This window comes from Mirounga leonina, unplaced genomic scaffold (genome assembly GCF_011800145.1).
Source record: "Mirounga leonina isolate KUSES-001 unplaced genomic scaffold, KU_Mleo_1.0 Mir_129, whole genome shotgun sequence".
In the NCBI taxonomy this organism is placed as follows: Eukaryota; Metazoa; Chordata; class Mammalia; order Carnivora; family Phocidae; genus Mirounga; species Mirounga leonina.
This window is the reverse complement of record NW_023270323.1, coordinates 69,815,766-69,840,331: the sequence shown is the minus strand read 5'-3', so window position 1 is coordinate 69,840,331 and position 24,566 is coordinate 69,815,766. Positions and strand designations below refer to the sequence as shown.

At 42.8% G+C, this 24,566-nt stretch overlaps 2 protein-coding genes across 2 annotated transcripts in view; one reads left to right on the top strand and one right to left on the bottom strand.

The window, feature by feature from the left end:
* FBXL5 (F-box and leucine rich repeat protein 5) overlaps window positions 1–5,833 on the bottom strand; it is a 47,206-nt gene extending 41,373 nt beyond the window's left edge. The window contains exon 1 of the mRNA XM_035005277.1: window positions 5,654–5,833. Within this exon, the coding sequence (XP_034861168.1) occupies window positions 5,654–5,737 (84 nt within the window). The 5' untranslated portion in view covers window positions 5,738–5,833. The remainder of the gene's footprint in view (window positions 1–5,653) is intronic.
* Window positions 5,834–12,161: 6,328 nt separating this feature from the next.
* On the top strand, window positions 12,162–13,399 carry LOC118010693 (high mobility group protein B1-like). Its single transcript, XM_035005269.1, has one exon. The coding sequence runs from the start codon at window positions 12,438–12,440 to the stop codon at window positions 12,930–12,932; it is 495 nt and encodes a 164-aa protein (XP_034861160.1). The 5' UTR covers window positions 12,162–12,437; the 3' UTR covers window positions 12,933–13,399.
* Window positions 13,400–24,566: the final 11,167 nt, after the last annotated feature.

Here is a 24,566-nt window from a genome sequence, read left to right as displayed (position 1 = left end):
AAGTTATTCAAACAAACTTGATTGAGACAAAAATAAACCTAGACACTAATATCTCTGACCATATTGAAGTCTATGATGCACTATGTACTATAGTAAGTATTTTTAGATTAAGTAGGTATTAAAATTCCCATCTTATAGATGAAAAAATGAGGCTCGGAAAAAAATAACTTGCCCAAAACCATACAACCAGTAGACAACAAAACACAGATCAAATCTCCAGAGGTCTAAAACTTATGTTCTTTCCACAAGATACAATATTAGTCCCAATCATAAAGCTATCCTTCCAATCCAACAGAGTAAATTGTCAGAAAGAATGCTTGCTCTAAGCGACAGTTCTCACCAAGGATCAGTTCTGTGCCTCCCCCCCAGGAACTAATGGGCAAGGACATTTTTGGTTGTTACCACTGCAGAAATGCTACTGACATCTAGTGGGTAAAAGCCAGGGATCCAGCTAAACATCCTACGTTGCACAGGACAGCAGCCACAGAAAAAATCATCTAGCCCAAAATGTCAATAGGGCTGTGGTTGAGAAAGGCTACTCCAAAAAAGTGTTTTTCAAACACATTTAACCATGACCTTTAGTCTGAAATACAGTGCAACCCAGACACACACATATCACAGCTACTTCAAACAAATTTCAGAAACAATATTTCCCTCTCTACCCTGTGATGTACTCTAATATTTACTCTTCCATTTCATTTTTTAAACCCTGTTTCTGACCCACAAAATTGATTTCATGACCCACTAAAGGATTATAGGACACACTATGAAAAACACTCTGCTACAGGATATAAAAGTTCCCAAATGACCTATAAACTTGTATACTCTAATGGTTGGCAAACTCAAAAATGAACCTATATAGAACAGGACACATAACAAATAGTAACAAACAGTGACATGGTATCTCCTGTATTTTAAAAAGATTTATAACTAACTTTCTGTCTCAGACACTCTACAACCTAAAATCTTACAGCCTGGCTTCAAACTGACTCAAAAAATTGTGCGACTTGAAGACTAAATAGATTAAACAGATATGAAAAATAGTACAACAAAAACCCAAACACTATTGCCCCAAATAAATTTTACTTTTTATCTACTCAGCCAAACAATGCTTTGATTCAATCAAGGAAGGTTTATACTCAATAAAGAAACCTCAATTAACTGTCTGGTCAAACTAACTATACAGATAGAAAACAACTATGGCCCAAAGGTGAAATGTTCTGAATAAAATCATGTAACAAGTAATAAGCAGCAGAACCAGTAAGGTAATACAAAAAAACATGGGCTTCGGAAGTGGGGGGGGATCCTATAATTAAAATTCAGGCTCTCTTAATTACTAGTTGAGTTGGGTAAGTTACTTAACAAGTAAGTCTGTTTCCCCATCTTTAAATGATGGATAATACTTGTCTCATGGGGCTCTTGTGAGGATTAAAAGAAATAACGTAAGCATGTAGTAAGAACTCATTAAATTCCCTTTTCCTTCCTCTCCTAGTTTTCAATTCAGTATTCTCTCTAATAAACCAACCTTCCCAATGCCTGTCAACAAGAGTTTTTCTAAGTATGCAGAAAGAGGAAAAAAAGGAAAACTAAAGTCTTCATAAAGCTATACTTGTTCAATTTTTTAAAATAATCTATTCCAATTATTATGAGCTTATTTCCCTCCTAAACTTCTGTCATAAAATGTCCTTTATTTATAAAATGATAGCCAAGGGGCGCCTGGGTGGCTCAGTCACTAAGCGTCTGCCTTCGGCTCAGGTCATGATCCCAGGGTCCTGGGATCGAGCCCCGCGTCGGGCTCCCTGCTCTGCGGGAAGCCTGCTTCTCCCTCTCCCCCTCCCCCTGCTTGTGTTCCCTCTCTCGCTGTCTCTCTCTCTGTCAAAAAAATAAAGTCTTTAAAAAAAAAAAAAAAATGATAGCCAAATGGCACTTTTAATATCCTTACCTGAAAAACTTGGGCACTCCATAAAAGCCTCCACCACTTCAAACTTTTATAACTGGCTTATATATAAGTCTAGGAATCTCTGTATTATACACATCCTTAAAACCACCACCTACTTTATTCTCAGAACTCAGCTCAAGATCGTTAAGACCACTCCTGACACTTTAATGTACACCTAACTGTACACTTCCCTCCGTCCCACTATACTGCATTTGGATTTCCACCTTAGCACAAATACAAGATTGTAAATTCCACATCTCGCATCGCCAATGCAAGCTACTGATACAACACAGGGCCGACAGACACTATAGACTCCACACTTACTGGCAGAATTAATTTTGAGGACAAGAGGAAAGACTGAAGAATTGGAGTAAACTGGAAAAAGGATGTCATCCAATGAAATGTTCATTAAAATCATCCCAATTTGGAAGGTCAGTGAATTAGAAAAAGATTTCTTAACAGACGGTTAACCAAAGAAGTTTTTCAGAAACTACTCTGGTTTCATACAAAGAAAATTAAACTAGAAATCAAGATCCTGACTTGGGTTTCCATCTGGATCTATAACTAACTGCTGATGTAAACTGGGTCTAGCTAATCTAGGCCTACAAGTCCCCAGCTAATAAACTGAAATACCCCTTCCTTTACCTACCTCCAAGGACTGTTCGGGTAACAGTGAAAAATCTTTCCATAAAGCTTTATATAAGACGAAATCCGAGAGCAAAGGATTAAATTAGGTATTACACAGCAATATTTAAAATGGCCTACAAGAGGGGCGCCTGGGTGGCTCAATCGTTGAGCATCTGCCTTCAGCTCGGTTCATGATCTCAGGGTCCTGGGATTGAGCCCCACATCGGGCTCCCTGCTCCACGGGAAGCCTGCTTCTCCCTGTCCCACTCCCCCTGCTTGTGTTCCCTCTCTCACTGTGTCTCTGTCAAATAAATAAACAAATAAATCTTTAAAAAAACATTAAATTAAAAAAATAAAATGGCCTACAAGAATAAATTATTCTAAGTAAACTAATCTAAGCATATAAATGATTGAGCTGATGCTAGTAAATACATGGATGCTTCTAAAATATATTGTACTTGAAAAGTTTGATACTGGAAAGAAAACTGACCACTTTACAATTACTGGACATTCAGAGTCAACACTTAGAATAAAGTGAAAAAACATACCTGGTATCTCTTTAGTTTGAATACCAAAACTAGTTCTCATTTTATAAAGTTCTACTGTATGCTATTTGGGTTGAATATCCATGGTCTTTACAACCGAAAGATGGTGAAGGCAAAACTTGAGATGACAAATGAATTAAAAAAATAGTCCTTTAAGATTATTCAGCCAGCATTTAACACTTATTTCTCCACCCTAGCTCCCACAGGACATCCTAGGAGAGATTTCCACAAGCTATTAGTATCAAGAAGAAATCTGGATGCAAAATTCCTATACATTTTCTTTTTCCCCTAAATCACCTTGGTCTCTGATCCACAGTTTGGAAAACTGGACTTTTAATCTCCTTGATGAATATATACAACAACCTCATTAACTATAATTAAGAATTAGTGATAATTAAGAATTAGTGATAATTTTGACTTATGCTATGTCAAACTGAAATTTCTTTCTTAATTACTGCAAGAGGAAACATTTACTAAAAAGAAGACTCAGGTATTGTTTTTATTTATTTATTTTTATATTTTAATTTATTTATTTGACAGAGAGAGAGACCGCAAGAAAGGGAACACAAGCAGGGGGAGTGAGAGGGAGAAGCAGGCCTCCCACTGAGCAGGGAGCCCGACATGGGGCTGGATCCCAAAACCCTGGGATCACGACCTGAGCCGAAGGCAGACGCTTAACGCTTAACGACTGAGCCACCCAGGCATCCCAGGTATTGTTTTTTAAAATGGCACTGTATGAGGCTGGTTCGTCTATCACATAACTAAATAAAAGGGTGACACTTAACTATTACGGAAGAGTCACAATCATTTGATGAAAGCCACAAACTCCCTAGGAAAGTGTACACATACACAAAAATTTCTGCAACAATCTCAGGTGCTCTCCAGGCTAAACTGCAGAGAGGACCTCCCATTCCATCAGTCCTCACTAACTTTACCTTTTCAATTTTGAGAAAGTAAAAAGCCTCCCATTTTTTAATTTCCTGCAATTAATAAATACTGTCAGAATAACTAAGTTCAAAAGCCAGAGGAGGTAAAAACACTACAGCAATCTAACTCAAAAAATTCAGGGTTACACAGCTTAACGTACGGCTTACCCATTCCTTATGCTTCTCCTGGATAAATGGCTCTCGCCCTTGGCTGCACACTGGACTCACCTCAGGAACTTTAAATTATACTGGATGTCTGGGTCCCACCCTGAGAGGCTGATTTTCAGTGGTTTGGGCATCGGGATTTTTAGCAGCCTTTAGGATGATTCTAGTCAGCAACCAAGGCTGAGAATCACTGCCCTGCACTGTCTTGTTTAAACCTGTATCTGAATCAGGTCTTTTTTAATTTTCAAAATGGAGGGAGGAAAAGGATGGTTCTGAGTGCGTTTTAAAGCGCTGGTTTTGAATGTGGCCTCGCACTGAACACTCTGGGCATCCTGCAACTGCCTCCCTGGGCTGTAAGAACCCCTCCTTTCTCTCAACAGTGGTTCTGCTTAATGTTGTGTAATTTCTGAAAATTCATCAAAGATGATTTCTATACTTGAACAACGGTTGTTTAAATGTTTTTTACGTGGCTCTGTTCTACACGAAACACGAGTGCCTGGAGTTTTCGGGATATGTATGTGGACTTCCCCCAACGTAAAACTGATAAAAATGTGGACGGCTTAATACTGTTTTAAAATCATTAAAAAGGCCCTGCACCATCTCCAGAAAAGTGCTTTTTCAGTTAATGCTGCACCAGTTAACAGCCCAAAAAGGTTCTCACAGTTAAACCAACTTTTTCCGAGGTCCCTTTTATTCGAGTCCACGTTAAGAATTCCAACAGAGAGCAGCGGTCTTACAACAAAATTTGCATCGAGTAAATAAACGCTCCAAGACAAAGTTGCAAGGAAAAAGATAACCATAAATGAAAGTGAAGCTTCTCCAATCCCTGGACCAAGAAACCTGGGTTTTCGTCCAAATCAAGCCGGTGAAAAGCTGGGGCGTAAAACGAGCTGGGCGGGGGAAGCTGCCCGCTGAGCTGAGCCAGGAACCAAGCCAGAGGTTCGGAGGGACGGATGGCTGTTTGCAGAGAGACTCGGGAGCCCCCAAACCAGCCGGGAGCAGGATGAGGGGCGGCGGTGCTGGGGGAGGAGGAGGACAGCTGCAGAAACGGGCCGCCCCAGGCGGAGGAGAAGCCCAGCGCAGGTAGCCGGCCCGGGGTCCCCGAAGGTCGGTGGGGCGCCAAGGAGCCCCCCTCCCTAAGGGGGCGGGGGCAGGGGCGGGAGGCCCAGCGCGGCCGCAGGGAGCGGGGCCCGCCGCCAGGGGCACGCAGCCGGGCAAGAGCCGCGCCGCGGGCCCCGAGGGCACGTCCGGGGCCACCGGCCGGGTGGGGGCGCGGGCTGCCCCGACAAGGTGCGGGGGAGCGAGCGCAGCGCTGACAGCTGCGCAGGCGGCAATCCGCGCGGCGCGGCCCCGGGGGCTGCGGGCGCGGCGCAGGCCAGGCCGCCCGGGGACCGGCCCGCTCCTCCTCTCGGCCCGCGCTGCCCGGAGCGGGAGGCCCCGCACACCGTTACCTTGTCGCAGTAGAGCCCCACCAGCTGCTTCATCCGCCAGTGTGGGGCGGTGAAGACGTCCACTTCCTCGGGGAAGGGCGCCATCGCCGCCGCCTCAGCCTCTGCCTCAGCAGCCGCGGCCGCCGCCTCTCCATAGACACCCTCGCCGCGGGGCAGAGGCGGCGCGCCCCCCTGCGCATGCGCCCGCCCCGTCGGCGCGCGCGCCCGGCCTTCTCCGCCAGCCCCGACGCGGGGACGCGCGGGCCACCGCCATGCGGTCCCCGAGGCCCACGTGACCGGGCTCGCGGCGGCGCTCTCACCTACCTCCTCCGCTCCTTCCGTTCCTGGGCCCCTTCGCTTGCCGAGGAAAGAAACCAAGTCGTTACCCTATTTGTTCCACAACATCAAACACATTATCTGAGGGGATGGGCTGTCGCTTTGGGGGCGCTCTCGGCGCTGCCGCTACGCCCACCAGGCCTTGAGGCCGAGGCAGCCGCGCACAATGGCCGCGCTCAGGCCGGGACCTCCGCCTGGGCGCCGCGGACTGTGACGCCCATCTGCCAGGGTGGCTGTTCTGGCCCCACCGGGCTCTCCCAGACCGCCCTTTGCCCCCCTGCCGTTCCCGAGCGGCAGGCTCGACTTCCCTGCCCGCTGGTCAGAGGCCCGCGGCGAACGAATGGACGGACCAGGACTGAGGCTCTGAGAACATAGGACCCACAGAGAAACCGTGCCGCGTGAGCGGCCTGGACCCTGGCGGCGCATGTGTTCTGGGTGGGCGCCGAGCCTGAGTCTGGGGGCAGGGCCCCATCTCGTCCAGAGCAGGGTCTGGGGGCAGGGCCCCATCTCGTCCAGAGCAGGGTCTGGGGGCAGGGCCCCATCTCGTCCAGAGCAGGCCGGAGGGGAGGGCAGCGTGGAATTCTGGAGCCTCCCAGGAAGGAAGGAAAAATGTGCCCTGGGGATCCAGGAGGCAGGAATGTACCTCAAGCACAGGAACACCAGGTCAGGGATGTCAGAAAGGCCTTAGGTGGTGGGGGGAAAGGGCGAATGATCACAGGTTAGTGCGGGAAAGAACCCTGGTACACATAGTAACATTTTAAGCCGAGACTCAGGGAGAAAGGAGAAAAGCAAGGTCACTGCCGAGAAAAAGGTTAGTCTCTTCCCACAGGTCAACTCCCCCCCCCCCCCAGCTGTCGAAGAGACCTAGGGAGACCCTGTTAGGGGCTCCACTAATCATGACCAACTCTAGACCGGTTGCCTGGAGGACTAATGGACTCATAGAGAAATGGGAGAAAACAGGGACGGCTAAGAGCCTGAAAGTGTCTGGTTATTTGCTTAGTGACTATAAACTGCAGGAGGGCAAGAACCAAATATGTTCTGTTCACTCCTTATATTCCTATTATCTATCATAGTTCCATGACAACATAGGGGTTTGATGAATATTCAAGAAATCGATGGAGTCGAAGGTGAGAGAGAACCTTGCAGGAGAGTGCATCTGTTTATTTCTAATGCACAGACTGGACATAAAGTTAGATTCCTGGTTTTGCCAGATAGTGTTTGTAGGACTTTGAATAAGCTACATGAGGTCTTTGTGCCTCAGTGTCCTTATATAGAAAATGGGGACAAAACTGCTATGGACTAAATGCTTGTGTACTCAAATTCATTTGTTGAACCCCCTGCCTCACCATGTGATGGTATAAGGAGGTGGGCCTTTGGAAGGTTATTAGGATTAGATGAAGTCATGATGGATTGTTGCCCTTCTAAGAGTTGCTAGAGCATGCTTCCCTTCGCCATGTAATAGAAGGGGAAATTGGCAGTCTGCAAGCCTGAAGAGGGCACTCACCATGCTGGCACCCTGATCTTGGATTTCCAACCTCTAGAACCATGAGAAATAAATTTCAGTTGTTTCATCCAGTCTGTGGTACCTTCAGTATAGCTGAGCTATATGTCTGAGCTAAGATAAATACCTCCTTATGGCACTGTTAAGAGAATTAAGAGAGTTCATATATTTGAATTGCTTATATTAGCACCTGGCACATAGTAAGTACTGCCTGTAAGCTGTTATTATTAAATAAAACAACTTTGTGAGGTAGTCCTAAAGGAAACTAAGTCTTGAAGACATTCTGGTAATTGCCTAGCATCCCACAAATTAGTAACCGAATAATCTGGCCATATGAATCTAGGTCCAGTAACACCCTCCCAGGCACTATATTAGTTGTGTGGCGTACAGAGGTGTCGTTTATGCACAGTCTGTCCTAAAGAAACAGGGACGCCTGGGTGACTCAGTTGGTTGGGCATCTGCCTTCAGCTTGGGTCCTGGGGTCCAGCCCCACATCAGGCTCCCTGCTCAGTGGGGGAAGCCTGCTTCTCCCTGTCCCTCTGCCTGCCACTCCCCCTGCTTGTACCTTCTCTCTCTCTGTCAAATAAATAAAATCTTAAAAAAAAAAAAGGAATAACACTTAATAGAATGTAGATATGGTCCTTAATATCTGTTATCCTCTTCCCTTTTCTGCTTTCTTTTAAACTCTGCTCTTTCACTAGGGCTTTGCTTCTACGTTTTTTATTATCCCCCAGAAGACATTTTCTTACTTCCGCTCTATTTCTTTACTTCATTCTGATCTTTCACTTCAGCTGTCTCAAAATATAGAATCAGACCTCAGGTGAACCAGTTATATGGAGAAATGTGTTCCATGAGAACATGCACTTTGTCTTATGCTCAGCACTTAGAACAATGCCTGTCATACAGTTAGTACTCAAAAGCCATTGAATAAAAAAAGGAACAGGAGTACCTGGCTGGCTCAGTCGGTGGAGCATGCAACTCTTGATCTTGGGGTTGTAGGTTCGAGCCCCCTGTTGGGTGTAGAGATTACTTAAAAATAAAAATCTTTAAAAAACAAAAAAGAAAGAAGAAATGAGGGAAATTCCTGGTATTCTGTAATTTCCTCATTTTAACTAAATTTTAATACACGCATGTTCTATCTCCCAATACTTATTTGTGTCTGTGTTGTTCACCTATGTACCTCCAGAAGCAAGCACATTAAATAAGTGTTTCGCAACAACAACAACAATCCATCCAGACACAGTTTTGCTGTAACCTAGAATTCGAAGCTCTGTAGTCAGCTCAACAGTAATAACAGCCCCTTTGGACTCTGGCCACCTCAGGGTATTTGTCTAAGATGACAAAATGAAAGAAATATAGTGATAAAAAATAAGTCCTGTGGGTCATTCTTCCCTTTGAAGGAAGCTGTTAACATTAGCTCCATAGGGTGCCTGGGTGGCTCAGTTGGTTAAGCGACTGCCTTCAGCTCAGGTCATGATCCTGGAGTCCCTGGATCGAGTCCCGCATCGAGTCCCGCATCGAGTCCTGCATCGAGTCCTGCATCGAGTCCCGCATCGGGCTCCCTGCTCGGCGGGGAGTCTGCTTCTCCCTCTGACCCTCCCAACCCTCCCCCCTCTCATGTGCTCTCTCTCTCAAGTCTTTCTCTCTCAAATAAATAAATAAAATCTTTAAAAAAAAAAAAAACATTAGCTCCATATGCTGAGTAATGTAGCAATTAATTACCTGCTATAACCAGAAGAAATTGATTGATTTACATTAAACTTTAGCCCCAGAAAGAAGGCATTGATCAGTGGAGTGTCATTACAGGTTGCTGCAACTACAATCGATCAGGAACTGTTACTGAGGCCAAGGTTGTCGGTTTAATCACCTATGATTTCTTCTCATATATGACAGAGAAGTTCTAACAGACCATCTAGCTATCAGCAATCACAAGGAGACTGGATAGGCATGTGAACAATGAAAATCCACATCGTTTGGTGCCTGGTGTATCGATGGTTCGTTCCTTCTTTCCTGCTCTCATTCTCTCTAAAAAATTGCATGCCACGGCGGGGGGGGGGGGGGGGGGGGGGGCGGAGATGCCAAGTCATTCCGTGGTGACCTAAAAATATGACATTAGTCCTCCTCGCTAGTATTTTCCAATCTTAGTTTTGAGGGCCCTGGAAAGGATTAGTGGCCAAGGAAAGTCAATTCTAAGGCGTTTAACTCTGTTTATGTGAGTGACACAGCACTTTCCCCAATAGGGGGTGAGTTGTGAAAACAAGCAATGAAAGAATGTTGCTGTTGAAAAACAGTCCTAACTCTGTACCAGAATTCATCCTCACTGTCAGTCAAACTAGCCAATCAACATTTTGCTGTAGCAGGCTAGGCTGATTTAGGAGTACAGGTTTCAGTAGGGGTGATGGCATTGTTAAAGACAAGATAGCCAGACTTGAAATGCAATCCCAGATGCTACTTTTTCTTCTTTTTCTTTTTTTTTCATTTTCCTATAGGATATTTTATATGCAAATAGCCTTCAAAAAATGAAATAGCTATAGGCCTGCAGTTTGCCCCAAACCCTTTCTTTTTTAAATTTAAATAGTGAATGCTATTTCCCCATTGGTGTTCACTATATAATTATAGATGAGTCACTGTGTTTATTAGTTTGCTAGGGCCACCATAACAAAATACCACAGACTGGGCAGTTTACACAAAAGAAATTTATTTTCTCACTCTTCGGAAAGTCCAACATTGAGATGTCAATATGTTTGATTTCCTCAGAGGCCTCCCTCAAGGGCTTGCTTATGGCTACCTTCTCAGTGTTGGGGGGGGGGGCGGCTTTCCTCTGTGCCTATGTCCTAATCTCCTTTTCATATAAGGACACCAGTCAGATTGGATTAGGGCCCACCCTAACCATCTCATTGTAATTTACCTCTTTAAAGGCCTGATCTCCAAATATAGTCACATTCTGAGATACTGAGGGTTAGGGCTTCAACATATAAAATTTTAGGGGAATACAATGCAGCCTGTAACAATATGGAAAGAAAAGTCTGTCACAAAGATATAATAAAACTTTCTGTATAATGACAAAAAAACACAAAAAACAAAAACAAAACTGGAAACAACTAGATGTCCCTGGGTAGGATACTGGATATCAGATAAATAAATTATAGCACATTCATTCAATGGACAAATATGCATCTGTTGGGGCGCCTGGGTGGCTCAGTTGGTTAAGCGACTGCCTTCAGCTCAGGTCATGATCCTGGAGTCCTGGGATCGAGTCCTGCATCGGGCTCCCTGCTCAGCAGAGAGTCTGCTTCTCCCTCTGACCCACCCCCCCCATGCTCTCTCTCTATCTCATTCTCTTTCTCAAATAAATAAAATCTTTAAAAAAAAAAAATGCATCTGTTAAAAAAGCATAAGATACATCTATGTTTGCTAATATAGAATGAAACCAAGATTTTCTTTTTTTTTTTTTAAAGATTTTTATTTATTTATTTGAGAGAGAGAATGAGAGCATGGGGGGGGGAGGGTCAGAAGGAGAAGCAGACACCCCGCTGAGCAGGGAGCCCGATGCGGGACTCGATCCCTGGACTCCAGGATCATGACCTGATCCGAAGGCAGTCGCTTAACCAACTGAGCCACCCAGGTGCCCTGAAACCAAGATTTTCTAAGTTAAAAAACAATGTAAAGAATACTTTGTTAAGGGGTGCCTGGGTGGCTCAGTCGTTAAGCATCTGCCTTCAGCTCAGGTCCTGATCCCAGGGTCCTGGGATCGAGTCCCACATCGGGCTCCCTGCTCAGTGGGAAGCCTGCTTCTCCCTCTCCCACTCCCTCTGCTTGTGTTCCCGCTCTCACTGTGTCTCTCTCTGTCAAATAAATAAATAAAAATCTTTTTTTTTAAAAAAAGAATACTTTGTTAAATATCTCTTTTGTGTTAAAAAAAGAAAAAGTATGTTTTAGAATAAAAATAGAGATTTATGAGCAGGGGTTCTGGGATGGGAAGCAGTTAAATACCTTTTAAAGATGTACCCTTTGGTACAGTTTTAATATTTTACTACATTCACCTATCGCTCTTACAGTTATAAAAATTTGTTAATAAGATAGCTTTTTAAAAGAATTTAGGCAATAAATTTTAAATCTTTAAAAATGCTGTTAAAGGTAAAAATGTTTGATTATAAATAATCAGGAGCAACAGTGCTAATTGCACATAGAGCCATTTTATGTTTATCCTAAAATTGTATTCTAACCTGGTTTTGTACATCTGCTTTGCCTCTGGTTTCTCTCTGTACACTGCCCTTTGGTCCACAGTCACCTTTCCCACAGGACTGGAGGCATCTTTGAGGGTAGGGACAGTGTTTTAATGACACTGGAGAAATGGGTCTGGTAGAATGTTAATTGAAAAAAGCAGGATCAAAATTGTACTTACAGCGGCGCCTGGGTGGCTCAGATGGTTAAGCCTCTGCCTTCGGCTCAGGTCACGATCCCAGAGTCCTGGGATCGAGTCCCGCATCGGGCTCCCTGCTCAGCGGGGAGCCTGCTTCTCCCTCTGCCTCTGCCTCTGTCTATCTCTCTCTCTGACTCTCATGAATAAATAAAACATTAAAAAAAAATTGTACTTACAGTATAATCCACACCATGTTTACAGAATGCATATGAAGGATTGGAAATAAATAAAGCAAAATCTTTTTTTTTTTAAGATTTTATTTATAGGCTGCGTCTGGCTCCCGCTCTCACAGCCATTGCCGTACATTGAGCTCCATAGAGACAGCACGGGGGCAAGTGAGAGCCAGACGGGCACCGGGCGACTCTGTGCCTCGCTGAGGAAAATAATTAAACATGGGCAAAGGAGATCCTAAGAAGCCGAGAGGCAAAATGTCATCATATGCATTCTTTGTGCAAACTTGCTGAGAGGAGCATAAGAAGAAGCACCCAGATGCTTCAGTCAACTTCTCAGAGTTTTCTAAGAAGTGCTCAGAAAGGTGGAAGACCATGTCTGCTAAAGAGAAAGGAAAATTTGAAGACATGGCAAAGGCGGACAAGGCCCGTTATGAAAGAGAAATGAAAACTTATATCCCCCCTAAAGGGGAAACAAAAAAGAACTTCAAGGATCCCAATGCACCCAAGAGGCCTCCTTCGGCCTTTTTCTTGTTTTGTTCTGAGTATCGCCCAAAAATCAAAGGAGAACATCCCGGCCTATCCATTGGTGATGTTGCAAAGAAACTGGGAGAGATGTGGAATAACACTGCTGCAGATGACAAGCAGCCTTATGAAAAGAAGGCTGCTAAGCTGAAGGAAAAATATGAAAAGGATATTGCTGCATACCGAGCTAAAGGAAAGCCTGATGCGGCAGAAAAGGGAGTTGTCAAGGCTGAAAAGAGCAAGAAAAAGAAGAAAGAGGAGGAAGATGAGGAAGATGAAGAGGATGAGGAGGAGGAGGAAGATGAAGAAGATGAAGATGAAGAAGAAGATGATGATGATGAATAAGTTGGTTCTAGGGCAGTTTTTTTTTTTCTTGTCTATAAAGCATTTAACCCCCTGTACACAACTCACTCCTTTTAAAGAAAAAAATTGAAATGTAAGGCTGTGTAAGATTTGTTTTTAAACTGTACAGTGTCTTTTTTTGTATAGTTAACACACTACCGAATGTATCTTTAGATAGCCCTGTCCTGGTGGTATTTTCAATAGCCACTAACCTTGCCTGGTACAGTATGGGGGTTGTAAATTGGCATGGAAATTTAAAGCAGGTTCTTGTTGGTGCACAGCACAAATTAGTTATATATGGGGATGGTAGTTTTTCATCTTCAGTTGTCTCTGATGCAGCTTCTACGAAATAATTGTTGTTCTGTTAACTGAATACCACTCTGTAATTGCAAAAAAAAAAAAAGTTGCAGCTGTTTTGTTGACATTCTGAATGCTTCTAAGTAAATACAATTTTTTTTATTAAAAAAAAAGATTTTATTTATTTGTTAGAAAGAAAGAGCACAAGCAGCGGGAGTGGCAGGCAGAGGGAGAGGGAGAAGCAGGCTCCCCGCTGAGCAGGGAGCCGGACATGACCTGAGCGGAAGGCAGACGCTTAAATGACTGAGCCACTTGGGCGTCCCAATAAAGCAAAATTTTAGTAAGTCTCCTCTGAGTGATAAGAATTACAGGTGATTCCCTCCCTCTTGCATTTTTTCTATCTTTCCAATGCTTTAAATGAACATGTTTTACTTTTAACGTCAGAAATACAGAAATGAGCGTATTACAATCTGATGATAATTGTATTTTATAAATACATTTAAAAGGTGCTAAAAGAGGGCACTTGAGTGGCTCAGTGGGTTAAGCATCCGACTCTTGGTTTCCACTGAGGTCACAATCTCAGAGTCATGAGACTGAGGATCGGGCTGTGTGCTGGGCATGGAGCCTGCTTAAGATTCTCTCTCTCCCTCACCCTCTGCCCCTCCCCCTCTAAAAAATAAGGGGGCTAAAATATATCAAAATGTTGATAATGGCTATCTTGATGGTGGAACTATAGTTGATTTGGGGGAAAGAGGAGCTAATTTTTTCTTAAAATTTTAACAAAAGGGGTGCCCAAGTGGCTCAGTCAGTTAAGCAGCTGGCTCTTGATTTCAGCTCAGTTCATAATCTCAGGATCCTGGGATCAAACTCCACTTCGGGCTCCCTGCTTAGTGGGGAGTCTGCTGGAGATTCTCTCCCTCTCCCTCTGCCTTTGCCCGTGGATGTGTGCTCTCTCTCAAATAATAAATTATAAAAATAAATAAATAGTAAAATTTTAGCAAAAAATTTCCCCTAACTTTGTATTTAAAAAACAAAATTAGGGGTACCTGGGTGGCTCAGTTGGTTAAGCGTCTGCCTTCGGTTCAAGTCATGATCCCAGGGTCCTGGGATCGAGCCCCACATCAGGCTCCCTGATCAGCGGAGAGCCTGCTTCTCCCTCTTCCTCTGCTGCTCCCCCTGCTTGTGCTCTCTCTCTGTCAAATAAATAAATAATCTTTAAAACAAAAACAAAAACAAAATTAGGTTTTGTTTTAAAGATTTCAGTTTAATTAACATTAATCACCATTAGGTCCATAATGCCAGAGCTAAATCCAGTGTCTGAGGTCCATCCCACCTCATAGACAGAGTGACTATACAGAGTAGCTGTAACTGTGTCTGGAGAACTTGGCCTACATCTCCTCCTCATGGTCCTATCCTTCTGACATGGGGCTTCCCCACTTGTCCCTAGGAAGCTATTCCAGTGAGTTCTGGCTGGGTTCTATTCCTTAGACCGTCAAGCCCCTGTGGCACTTCCTGCATGACACACACATAGGACCTGCTTCACCTGGGCAAGGCCTCCCAAGCCAGCCAGGGTTCCAGGGTTGCTGCTAGCTCTTTTAAAAGTCTTAGAAAAAATACTCGGTGGGGGGCGGGGGGGAAGTTGGGGGCTATCTACCACATTGGGCATTTTCCTGTTCAGTGGCCCTTTGTGTCCACAGTGAGTCTCTGTATCCCTTTCCAGAACTTTGAGTTTGCATTTTTGGAACACATGCTTCCCATTCTTGACCAAAGGATAGGGCATCAGATTGAAATACAGACGCGACTTACTGTTCCCTTTTTCAAGGTGTGGCCCTGTCTCCCATCGCGGTGGCTCACTGATGTCTCACATACGAGAAAAAGAACTGTTTGGACTTGTACAAAGGCATAGGATAGCAGAAGACCTGAGAAGAGGAAGAAGCATAAAAGAAAAAAGGGATAGATTAGACAGAAATAAAAATATGAGGAAAAACAGAGTGGGGGAAGAAATAAAAGAAAGAAAAATACATAGGTAGAAAGAGAAGAAAGCAGTAATTAAAATGTATTAAGGTCTTTTTATATACTAGGCACTATAAATTCTTTACATGAATTATGTGTAATCCTTACAACTATATGTGGAAGGTTTTTTTTTTTTCTTGCTTGACAAAAAAGGGAAATGATGTTTAGACAGTTATTTACTTGTCCAAGGTCGTAGAGTCAGTTAGTGGAAAATCAGGGATATAAATCTGTGTCTTACTCCTCCCAGAACATGCACTTAAACTTACACCAAAAGACAATTTTGTCATTAGTTTATGTCAACAAACTAAATGACTAATATGTGCTCCTAATCTCTGAACTGGAGCCAAAGGTAACCATGAAGAATATGGGCTACACCATAAACTACATATGTCCAAATACAGAATAGTCTCAGTCTTTAGGTTACCTTTTGCAGTTAGTAGTTCAGATAACACTAAGACCAGATTTTGCTTCGTTACAAATATGGACATATAATGTGTATAATGGTTCATAATGTTTCTTTGCAAAAATTCCAAACAGATCAGAGCCTTCCATTTCTTAAGCATACCTGTGTGTCACTTACCTTGTTCTCAGTAAATATTGCCAAGTCAGCACCAACTCCTTGACTTTGAATCAAAGGCCCTATTATGCGCTAACTTGCCCAGAACAGGGTGGTGCAGTGTATATGGCCTGAGGGAAAGGTGGCTACTCTTAAAGACAACTTGACTCAGCCTGTTTGTACCATGTAGCGAGGAAAAGCATCACAAGTTTCTGGAACGGAAAGGACCGATAAGCTTCCTGTAAATTGTCGGACTTACATTTATTGTACTGATGAAATCTGGCAGGCAATTGCTTAATCCCTGCGGGGAGGGGGGGTTATTTAGGGAAGTACTGGTTCTGTTTCCTTCCTCCTTACCACTGACATTTTTAAAAAACCCTCATAAACCCAAAACACAGTATCTGAAGTTACATAAGGCAACTCCTGGTAAATTTTTAAATGCTGACAGCTATGCAGGCAGAAAGAAACATGAGTGTCATATACACCTCTGCTTCCCATTAACTAATAGCTTTTTGTTTTTTAAGAGCCTGGTTAATACATAAAACATAGACCAAAGTTCTAATTCTACTTCTGCCACTACCTACGTACCCATGGGACCTTAGACAAATCACTTGCCCTTTCTGGGACACCTTTGAGAGTGATAAGGGGTGATAAGTAATTAATACTTATAATCTACAACACATGCAAAAAGGACTCTCCCAGACAACTGCTTACCTATTATGGGAAATCAGTCACCAACCACCCAGATAAGTCTATCAAGAGTCAGTTGACCTTTACCCAATCATTGTGAAACTAGTTTAACTGTAATTAGTTTAAGTGCGATTCATTTTACTGTGATTAGTTCCATTCACAATTACAGATTTACATGCATTTAATCTTGTCAGCCCCTAAGAGAGCCAATTCATGAGAAATGATATCGCTCCCTTTGCATACAGCACAGTACTTCTATGATCTTCCTCTCTAAACACAAGGGTGTATTACGCATTGATGATAGCCACCAATTATTGAAAGACTCAATACCAGGCACATTATCTCATGACGTTGTGAAGTAGGTTCTGCCAAAACAGTTTTACTGGAACCAAAGCTCAGAAAGGCAGAAGTAGGATTCGAGGGGCACCTGGGTGGCTCAGTTGGTTAAGCAACTGCCTTCGGCTCAGGTCATGATCCTGGAGTCCCAGGATCAAGTCCCGCATCGGGCTCCCTGCTCAGTGGGGAGTCTGCTTCTCCCTCTGACCCTCCCCCTTCTCATGCTCTCTCTCTATCTCATTCTCTCTCAAATAAATAAATAAAATCTTTAAAAAAAAGAAGTAGGACTCGAATCCAGGTGTGATGTTTTCACCACGCCGCAATGCTCTTCCTCTTACACAGCTATCATATATCATTTTCTGTGAAGTGCAAGTCCCTCCATGCAGCTTTGCTGGGAGTTTCATCCGTGAAAAGGGGTGGAGGAAGTGGGAAATAATATATTGACAGCACAGGAGGCAGAAGCACATGGCTTCAAGGTTCTTAGCTAAGTGGTTGTGATCAGCTAAATTAATAATAGAAGACCTGAAATAATAACTAGGAGGTAATAAGCTATGGTACTGGCAGTGAAAATGCCCTAAGACTTCACCCACGGACACCTGGGTAGCTCAGTTGGTTGTCTGCCTTCGGCTCCAGTCACGATCCCAGGGTCCTGGGATCAAGTCCCACATTGGGCTCCTTGCTCAGCGGGGAGCCTGCTTCTCTGCAGCTCCCTCTGCTTATGCTCTCTCTCTTTCTGTCTTTGACAAATAAATAAAATCTTTTTTAAAATTTTTCAAAAAAAGAAAGACTTCACCCAGGGAGCTCAGATGCCAAGAGCTCCTGAACCAACCCTGTCCTTGTAGCATTCCTCAAAACATGGTCCTTGGAGAACCTTCATTAGAACTATATCAGGTCCTTTTAAAGATTTGATTTCTAAGACTCACCCTTGGACATTCGATTCAGCACATTTGGGGCAAAGTCTCAAGCTCTGTATATGATTTTATGCAACTATAGTTTGAAAATACTATTCCAGTTACTGTGCTTCCATAATCAAAACTGTTTTTTGAACTTGATGAAGTGGCTGTAGAATTCATGAAACTCATGGTATCACTTGCAAAACATGACATGATACATTAAACGTAATACAGCTAAATTTGTAAGATAATAGTACAGACTCTGGGAATAAATAGACCTGAGCTCTCCTCTCTAGCTTAGTAGTTATGCAACTCTGGGCAAGTTTCTAAACATCTCTGAGCCTTAGTTTCCACTGCTTTAAAATATCAATTATAACACTTGATGGGGTATTGTGAAGACTGAAGACAATATATGTGTAATGCCTGACACATAATAGCCATAGAATAAATTACAGGTATTCTTATTATTAAGCATCCAACACTGCATAAAATAGGATGCCACTTCTTAATAGAGTCTAGTATTAAGAGATCCTGGGGGGGGGCGCCTGGGTAGTTTGTCAGTTGAGTGCCCAACTCTTGATTTCGGCTCAGGTCATGATCTCAGGGTTGTGAGATCGGGCCCCAGGATGAGCTACACAGCGCAGTCTGCTTGGAATTCCTCTCTCCCCCTCCCTCTGCTGCTACCCCCACGCTTCAAAAAAATAAATAAGTCTTTTTTTTTTTTTTAAGACTTTATTTATTGGACAGAGAGAGGGAGACAGTACAAGCAGGGGGAATGGCAGAGGGAGAGGGAGAAGCAGACTCCCCCTGAGCAGGGAGCCCGATGTGGGACTCAATCCCAGGACCCTGGGATCATGAGCCGAAGGGGCAGATGCTCAACGAACTGAGCCACCCAGGTGCCCCATAAATAAACAAAATCTTAAAAAAAGAGAGAGAGAGAGAGATTAGGAGCCAAAGGTTTTGAAATGTTTTTCAAGCCATTGTAATGGTTCAGCATACCAGCTTTGGAATCAGAGTGTCTGGGTTCAAATCTCAGCTGGTCTACTTCCTCACTCACCACCAGCACAGTAAATCAGAACTTCTTTTGCCTTCTGGAAATGAGGCCTTTGTTAATATTGTTAAGCTACAAACCTGTTCATTATTCTGTTAAATAAACTAAAATGGAAATAATACTACCTATCTGACAGGGACTGTGTGAGAATTGAGATTATAGGGGCGCCTGGGTGGCTCAGTTGGTTAAGCGACTGCCTTCGGCTCAGGTCATGATCCTGGAGTCCGTGGATCGAGTCCCACATCGGGCTTCCTGCTCGGCAGGGAGTCTGCTTCTCCCTCTGACTCTCCCCTCTCTCCTGTGCTCTCTCTCATTCTCTCTCTCAAATAAATAAATAAAATCTTTAAAAAAAAAAAAGAATTGAGATTATACAGGTATAGAGCATATGACAGTATCTAGTATATGATCAAAGCACTTTTTAAAGGAAAAACCTGCTCATTTCTATTACTATGCAACAAACAGTATGTGACTACCATGGGTCAGGAACTCTAGATTCAGTATGTCCAGGAATGAACTCACCATTTTCTCTGTCCTCTGAGTTTGCCAATCCTCTGTATTTTCATTTCGGTGACTTTTATTGCTGCTCATCTAGTTACCTACCCTAGCTAGAATAATGATTGCAAACAAACTTGAGTACCAGGCACTCTTCTAAGGAAGAGTGTATTTTTTGTATTTTTGTATTAAATTTTTCTGGTATTAAATTATATCTATTCACACCGAATGACTGTATGAAGTGTAGGTACTATTACCATCCCCATTTTACAGATGAAAGAACTGGGATGCACAGGATGCATCGTCTGCCCAAGGCAATCCTGGAACAGCAGAGCCAAGATTCAAATCTAGGCAGTATAGTCCCAGACTCTGTATCTTTTAGTGTACATAATCCTGCCTCCAGGGGGAGCCTCACAAGCTCAGTGGCTGGAGCACGGGACTCTTCATCTTGCGGTTGGGTTCAAGCCTCAACGACGGGTGTAGAAATTACTCATAAAATTTTTTTTAAAAAAGAAATACTGCCTCTAAAGGTTTTTGACTTATTTTAAAGCTCTCACTCTCCATCACTTCAATATCTAATAAGATACATAGTCCTCTTAAACATCTCTGATCCATCCCCTCTTCTCTATTCACACTAATACACACCTAATTTAGGCCCAATTGACCTTCTGATTGAACAACCAGTCTCCTTGATTTTAGCTTCTTCTCATTCAATCCTGCCACCAAACCAACCAGTCAGAAGTGTTTCTAAAACATAGATATGCTAAATGACTCTCCCTTAGTTAAAAAGTGTAATGGCACCCCAATTTCTACAGAATAGGACCCAAATACTCCTTTGTGCTGTTCAATAAGGCATCCAGTGCAGTATCTCATTTAAATGGTGAATATATTGCATTTTATTTTCATTGATATGAATGTGTCTGTTTCCTCACTAAAGTGGGCCCCCTGTCAAAATAGGGGCACTTTTTTTTTTTTAAAGATTTTATTTATTTGCTAGAGAGAGAGAGCATAGGCGAGAGAGAGTGAGCGAGAGTACAAGCAGGGGGAGCAGCAGGCTCCCTGCTGAGCAAGGAGCCCCATGCGGGACTTGATCCCAGGACCCTGGGATCATGACCTGAGCTGAAGGCAGCCGCTTAACTGACTGAGCCACCCAGGAGTCCCCAAGTAGGGACACTTTTGTTCATCCTTATATAACTATATTTTCCCAGGCCCCAAGAGCCCACAGGTACAGATGAGGTCATGATATTAATCTTTATGATTCATTGTTCCTCTAGCAAGTGCAGGACCTGTAGCTTCAGCAAAATCCACCATACTGCAACATACTCCTGACTCCCCAGGAATGTCTCCCACATGCTCAGTAGCAGATTCTCTCCCACTATAGCTACACTGCTACCCCACATGATAAGTGAGCCACTGTGGTTCTCCCAGTCTTCCTCTGAGCCCTGAATTCCGATGGTCATCATAAGCTTTGGTGCTTTCTTTCTTGTGAAATACTGTTAAAGTAGGGTTGCCTCTAGTTCCCTGGGGACCAGATACACTCTCAGGGGTCTGAGCCAGGACAAATTTGAGGTACATCATATTCAGAATTCCTCCTTCACTCCAACAATGGTTTTAGTACTTGTCCAACTCATTTCTTTTTCCCTTAGGATGATCTGCCTTGCTTAAGTTACCCAGCAAATTTGGTGAAACTTTTTACAGGGCCATCCTACCAGTCTCCCTGGTGTATTTAATATTATCTGAGTCTCAGAATGCCTACAGGAATGCTCAAGGTATATGCTCTAAGCTACATCTGTCTCCCCCTTTCCTACACCCCTCACCAACTCCTCTGCCTAGCAGAGATTTGTTCCTACGAAAATCATGATAAATGTTTTTAAATGTAATAAAACTGATTTTTATGCCACTTGAGAAGAGCTCAAGTTTATCTGAAGAAAGGAAGAGAAATTTACGGTGAGACTCTCTGGCCCTCGATCCAAAATCACACAGAAATTCTGGCCTTTTAGAAAAGGAAAAAAAACAAAAAACACGGCTCTCACCTGAGATGCATTTGACTGTTGCCAGGACTCTGACTACGGTATATGTGCATCTATGTTCTCCAAAGGACCCCTCCAAAGGAATCTGGGTCACAAGTGAGATGTTCATGACCACATGCCAAACCCTTGGGCTGAAGCAAGAGGAAGCTGATTCACTCTTCTTGTGGCCCACTGCAGACAGAATTGCCTCAAGCTCCTGTTGACACACTCTTTTTAGACTATTTATCTGGTGGTGACGACCTCCTCTTGAGAATATGACCCTTGAGAAGGACCTCCTCCACCAGTCCCCAGGAGAGAAGAGGAAGAACAAGAAGAAGCACCTACTGCAGAGCCCCACCTCCTATTTCATGGATGGGAAGTGCCCAGGATGCTGCAAAATCACCACCATCCGTAAGCACGCATCAACAGTTCTGCGTGTTGGTTGCTCCACTGTCCTTTAAGCCTACAAGAGGAAAGCAAGGCTTACAGAAGGATGTAGCACTAAAAGCCCCTGAATCAAGATGAGAAACTATCCCAATAAACACATTTTGGATAAAACAAACAAAAACCATTTCGTTATCTCGTTCATGTAATTCAAATCTTTTAGATTGACATGACTTTTCACATTTTAAATATAGGAGGTATTTGTTGTTTGCTATAATTTTGATGAAACTGCAGCCTGTTAGGCAATGTGGTATTAATGGAGAAAACTCACCCAAATTGCTAACTAGATCGGGGTTTTAAACACTGGCACTGTTTTCAGTCCACTGGTATTAAATAAGACTCACTTAAAAAGAAATTACTAGTTGTAGAATGCTTCTCGGTGTAAAGGGAAATTATAAATTATATTAGTACTATTATAAATTCAAACTATTAATCAAGAAATTTCATCCCGGGGCGTCTGAGTGGCTCAGTTGTTAAGCATCTGCCTTTGGCTCAGGTCATGATCCCAGGGTCCTGGGATCAAGCCCCGCTTTGGGCTCCCAGCTCAGCGGGAAGCCTGCTTCTCCCTCTCCCACTCCTCCTGCTTGTGTTCCCTCTCTCGCTGTGTCTCTCTCTGTCAAATAAATAAAATTTAAAAAAAAAATTTTTTTCATCCCATGCTTAATGAATTTAATCATGGTAAGTGTAAAGGACACTTGAATACATGTCACAGTACTTAGGTTCTTTGGCTCTTTCACTAAACAACCACATGGTCATGGGCAAGGTCTTTAACCTTTATGGCAATCCATGATAAAACATCATCAAAGTGCCTAGCAGGCGCCTGGGTGGCTCAGTCGGTTAAGCATCCGGCTCTTGATTTCCGCTCAGGTCATGATCTCAGGGTCGTGAGACTGAGCCCTGCATCCAGCTCTGCACTCCATGGGAAGTCTGCTCAAGATTATCTCTCGCCCTCTGCCCCTCCCCCCAACTTGTGCTCTCTAAATAAATAGATCTTTATTTAAAAAATAAGTGCCTAACATAAGTAACACTTGGCATTTTCTACAGGAATTCGTATTTGTTAAAATGGAAGTTTTATTTAACACATGTTAAAGAACTTGTATCTTTTTAAAAGATTTTATTTATTTGTCAGAGAGAGAGAGAACACAATCAGGGAGAGCAGGAGGCACAGGGAGAAGCAGACTCCCCGCTGAGCAGGGAGCCCACTGTGATGCGGGACTCAATCCCAGGACCCTGGGATCATGACCTGAGCCAAAGGCAGACGCATAACTGAATGAGCCACCCAGGTGTCCCAAACAACCTGTAGTCTTTATGAGTTTCATACTAAGCAGTATTCTCCTATTTGACATGTAGATCTGAAAAGACTCATCATTGCATTCAAATGAGACTAAACAAAGTCTTATATTGCCTCTAAATGCAAATTAAATGGCATAGTATAGTGCTTTCTCAAACAACGGGTCACAAGCTAATTGTGAATTGAAACCAGCAAATCTTTTTATAGAAAATGCCAGAGCAACTTGCTTAAAGTCTGAGCAAGGACTATGTCTATTGCCACAAATACCAGGACCAACCTTGGCAACTGTTAATGAGAAACAAGTAATGGAAAGGAGGTAATAAATAAAATATGAATTGCTAGGATAGTTTGCTGCCTTCTCATTTGCTTTCCTGGTATAAGATGGTCAATTTAACTATCACTGTACTGGGAAGGCTAATAATTGTACAATTAAATGTTTGGTTAATATAATCCAATTACTGTGGCTTAATGTGTGAAGGCATTTCATCTGCTGCTGACAGAAAGTATCAAGATTTTCAGCTACAGATGTTCAGTCCATGTGTAGTGTGACATTTTCAAATTTGTAACTTGTAACATTTTAATCAAACTAATACAAATTGCACATAAACCATATTTTAAAAAATAATAAAAAAGTCTGAAGTGAAGGAACACATGGCTGGCTCAGGTGGTAGAGCATGCCACTCTCAATCTCAAGGTCATGAGTTTGAGCCCCATGTAGGATGCAGAGATTACTTTTAAAAAAAGTTTATAAAAAATTTTTTTGGAGGGCACCTGGGTGGCTCAGTCGGTTAAGCAGCTGCCTTTGGCTCAGGTCATGATGATCCCAGGGTCCTGGGATAGAGCCCTGTATCGCACTCCTTGCTCGACAGGGAGCCTGCTTCTTCCTCTCCCCCATTTGTGCTCTCTCTCAAGTAAATAAATAAATAAATAAATAAATTTTTAAAGTATGAAGTGAAAACAGTGTTCAAGCTCAACTGCTGGATCTGGAATGTAAAATAATGACAATATGGAGAAAAATGTTTATTTTAAACAGCAAATGCTAAATGCATTCAAGTCCCCAGTCTAATTTCTTAGTCCACCACTGTTACTGATAAAACCTTCTTATCATCTTTAAAGCAGATTGCAAGACAGAAGGAAAAACAACACACATATTTTCTTTCAGCATGTTTGGATATGGTGTGTATACTTTTAAGTCTCAGCTATTAATTAAAACCTATGCAGAGTGACACCACAGTAGTTTTTTTTTTTTTTTTTTACTATTACAGAACATTTAGAAGCAGTACTTATTACTGTAGTCTGTAGAGATTTCAAAATCCAATTTGATGAGAACTGCATAACACTTTATTGGATATATGTTGCAAGATCAGTTAGTACAGGATTTCTGTCATCTAAATACAGCATCACAACGAAACTGAATTAGATTTATTTACAGTAGATAATACATCGTTGGGTAAATTAAAAAAATATTTTGATGGAAAATCTCAAATATTAGAAAAAAAAAGAATAGAAAACAAGAGTATAATGAACACCATCATGTACCTAATACCCAGCTTCAAAAATCATCA

Bases quoted from the DNA above. Each gene is read 5' to 3' on its own strand.
- LOC118010693 (XM_035005269.1), top strand. From the start codon at position 12,438: ATGTCTGCTAAAGAGAAAGGAAAATTTGAAGACATGGCAAAGGCGGAC.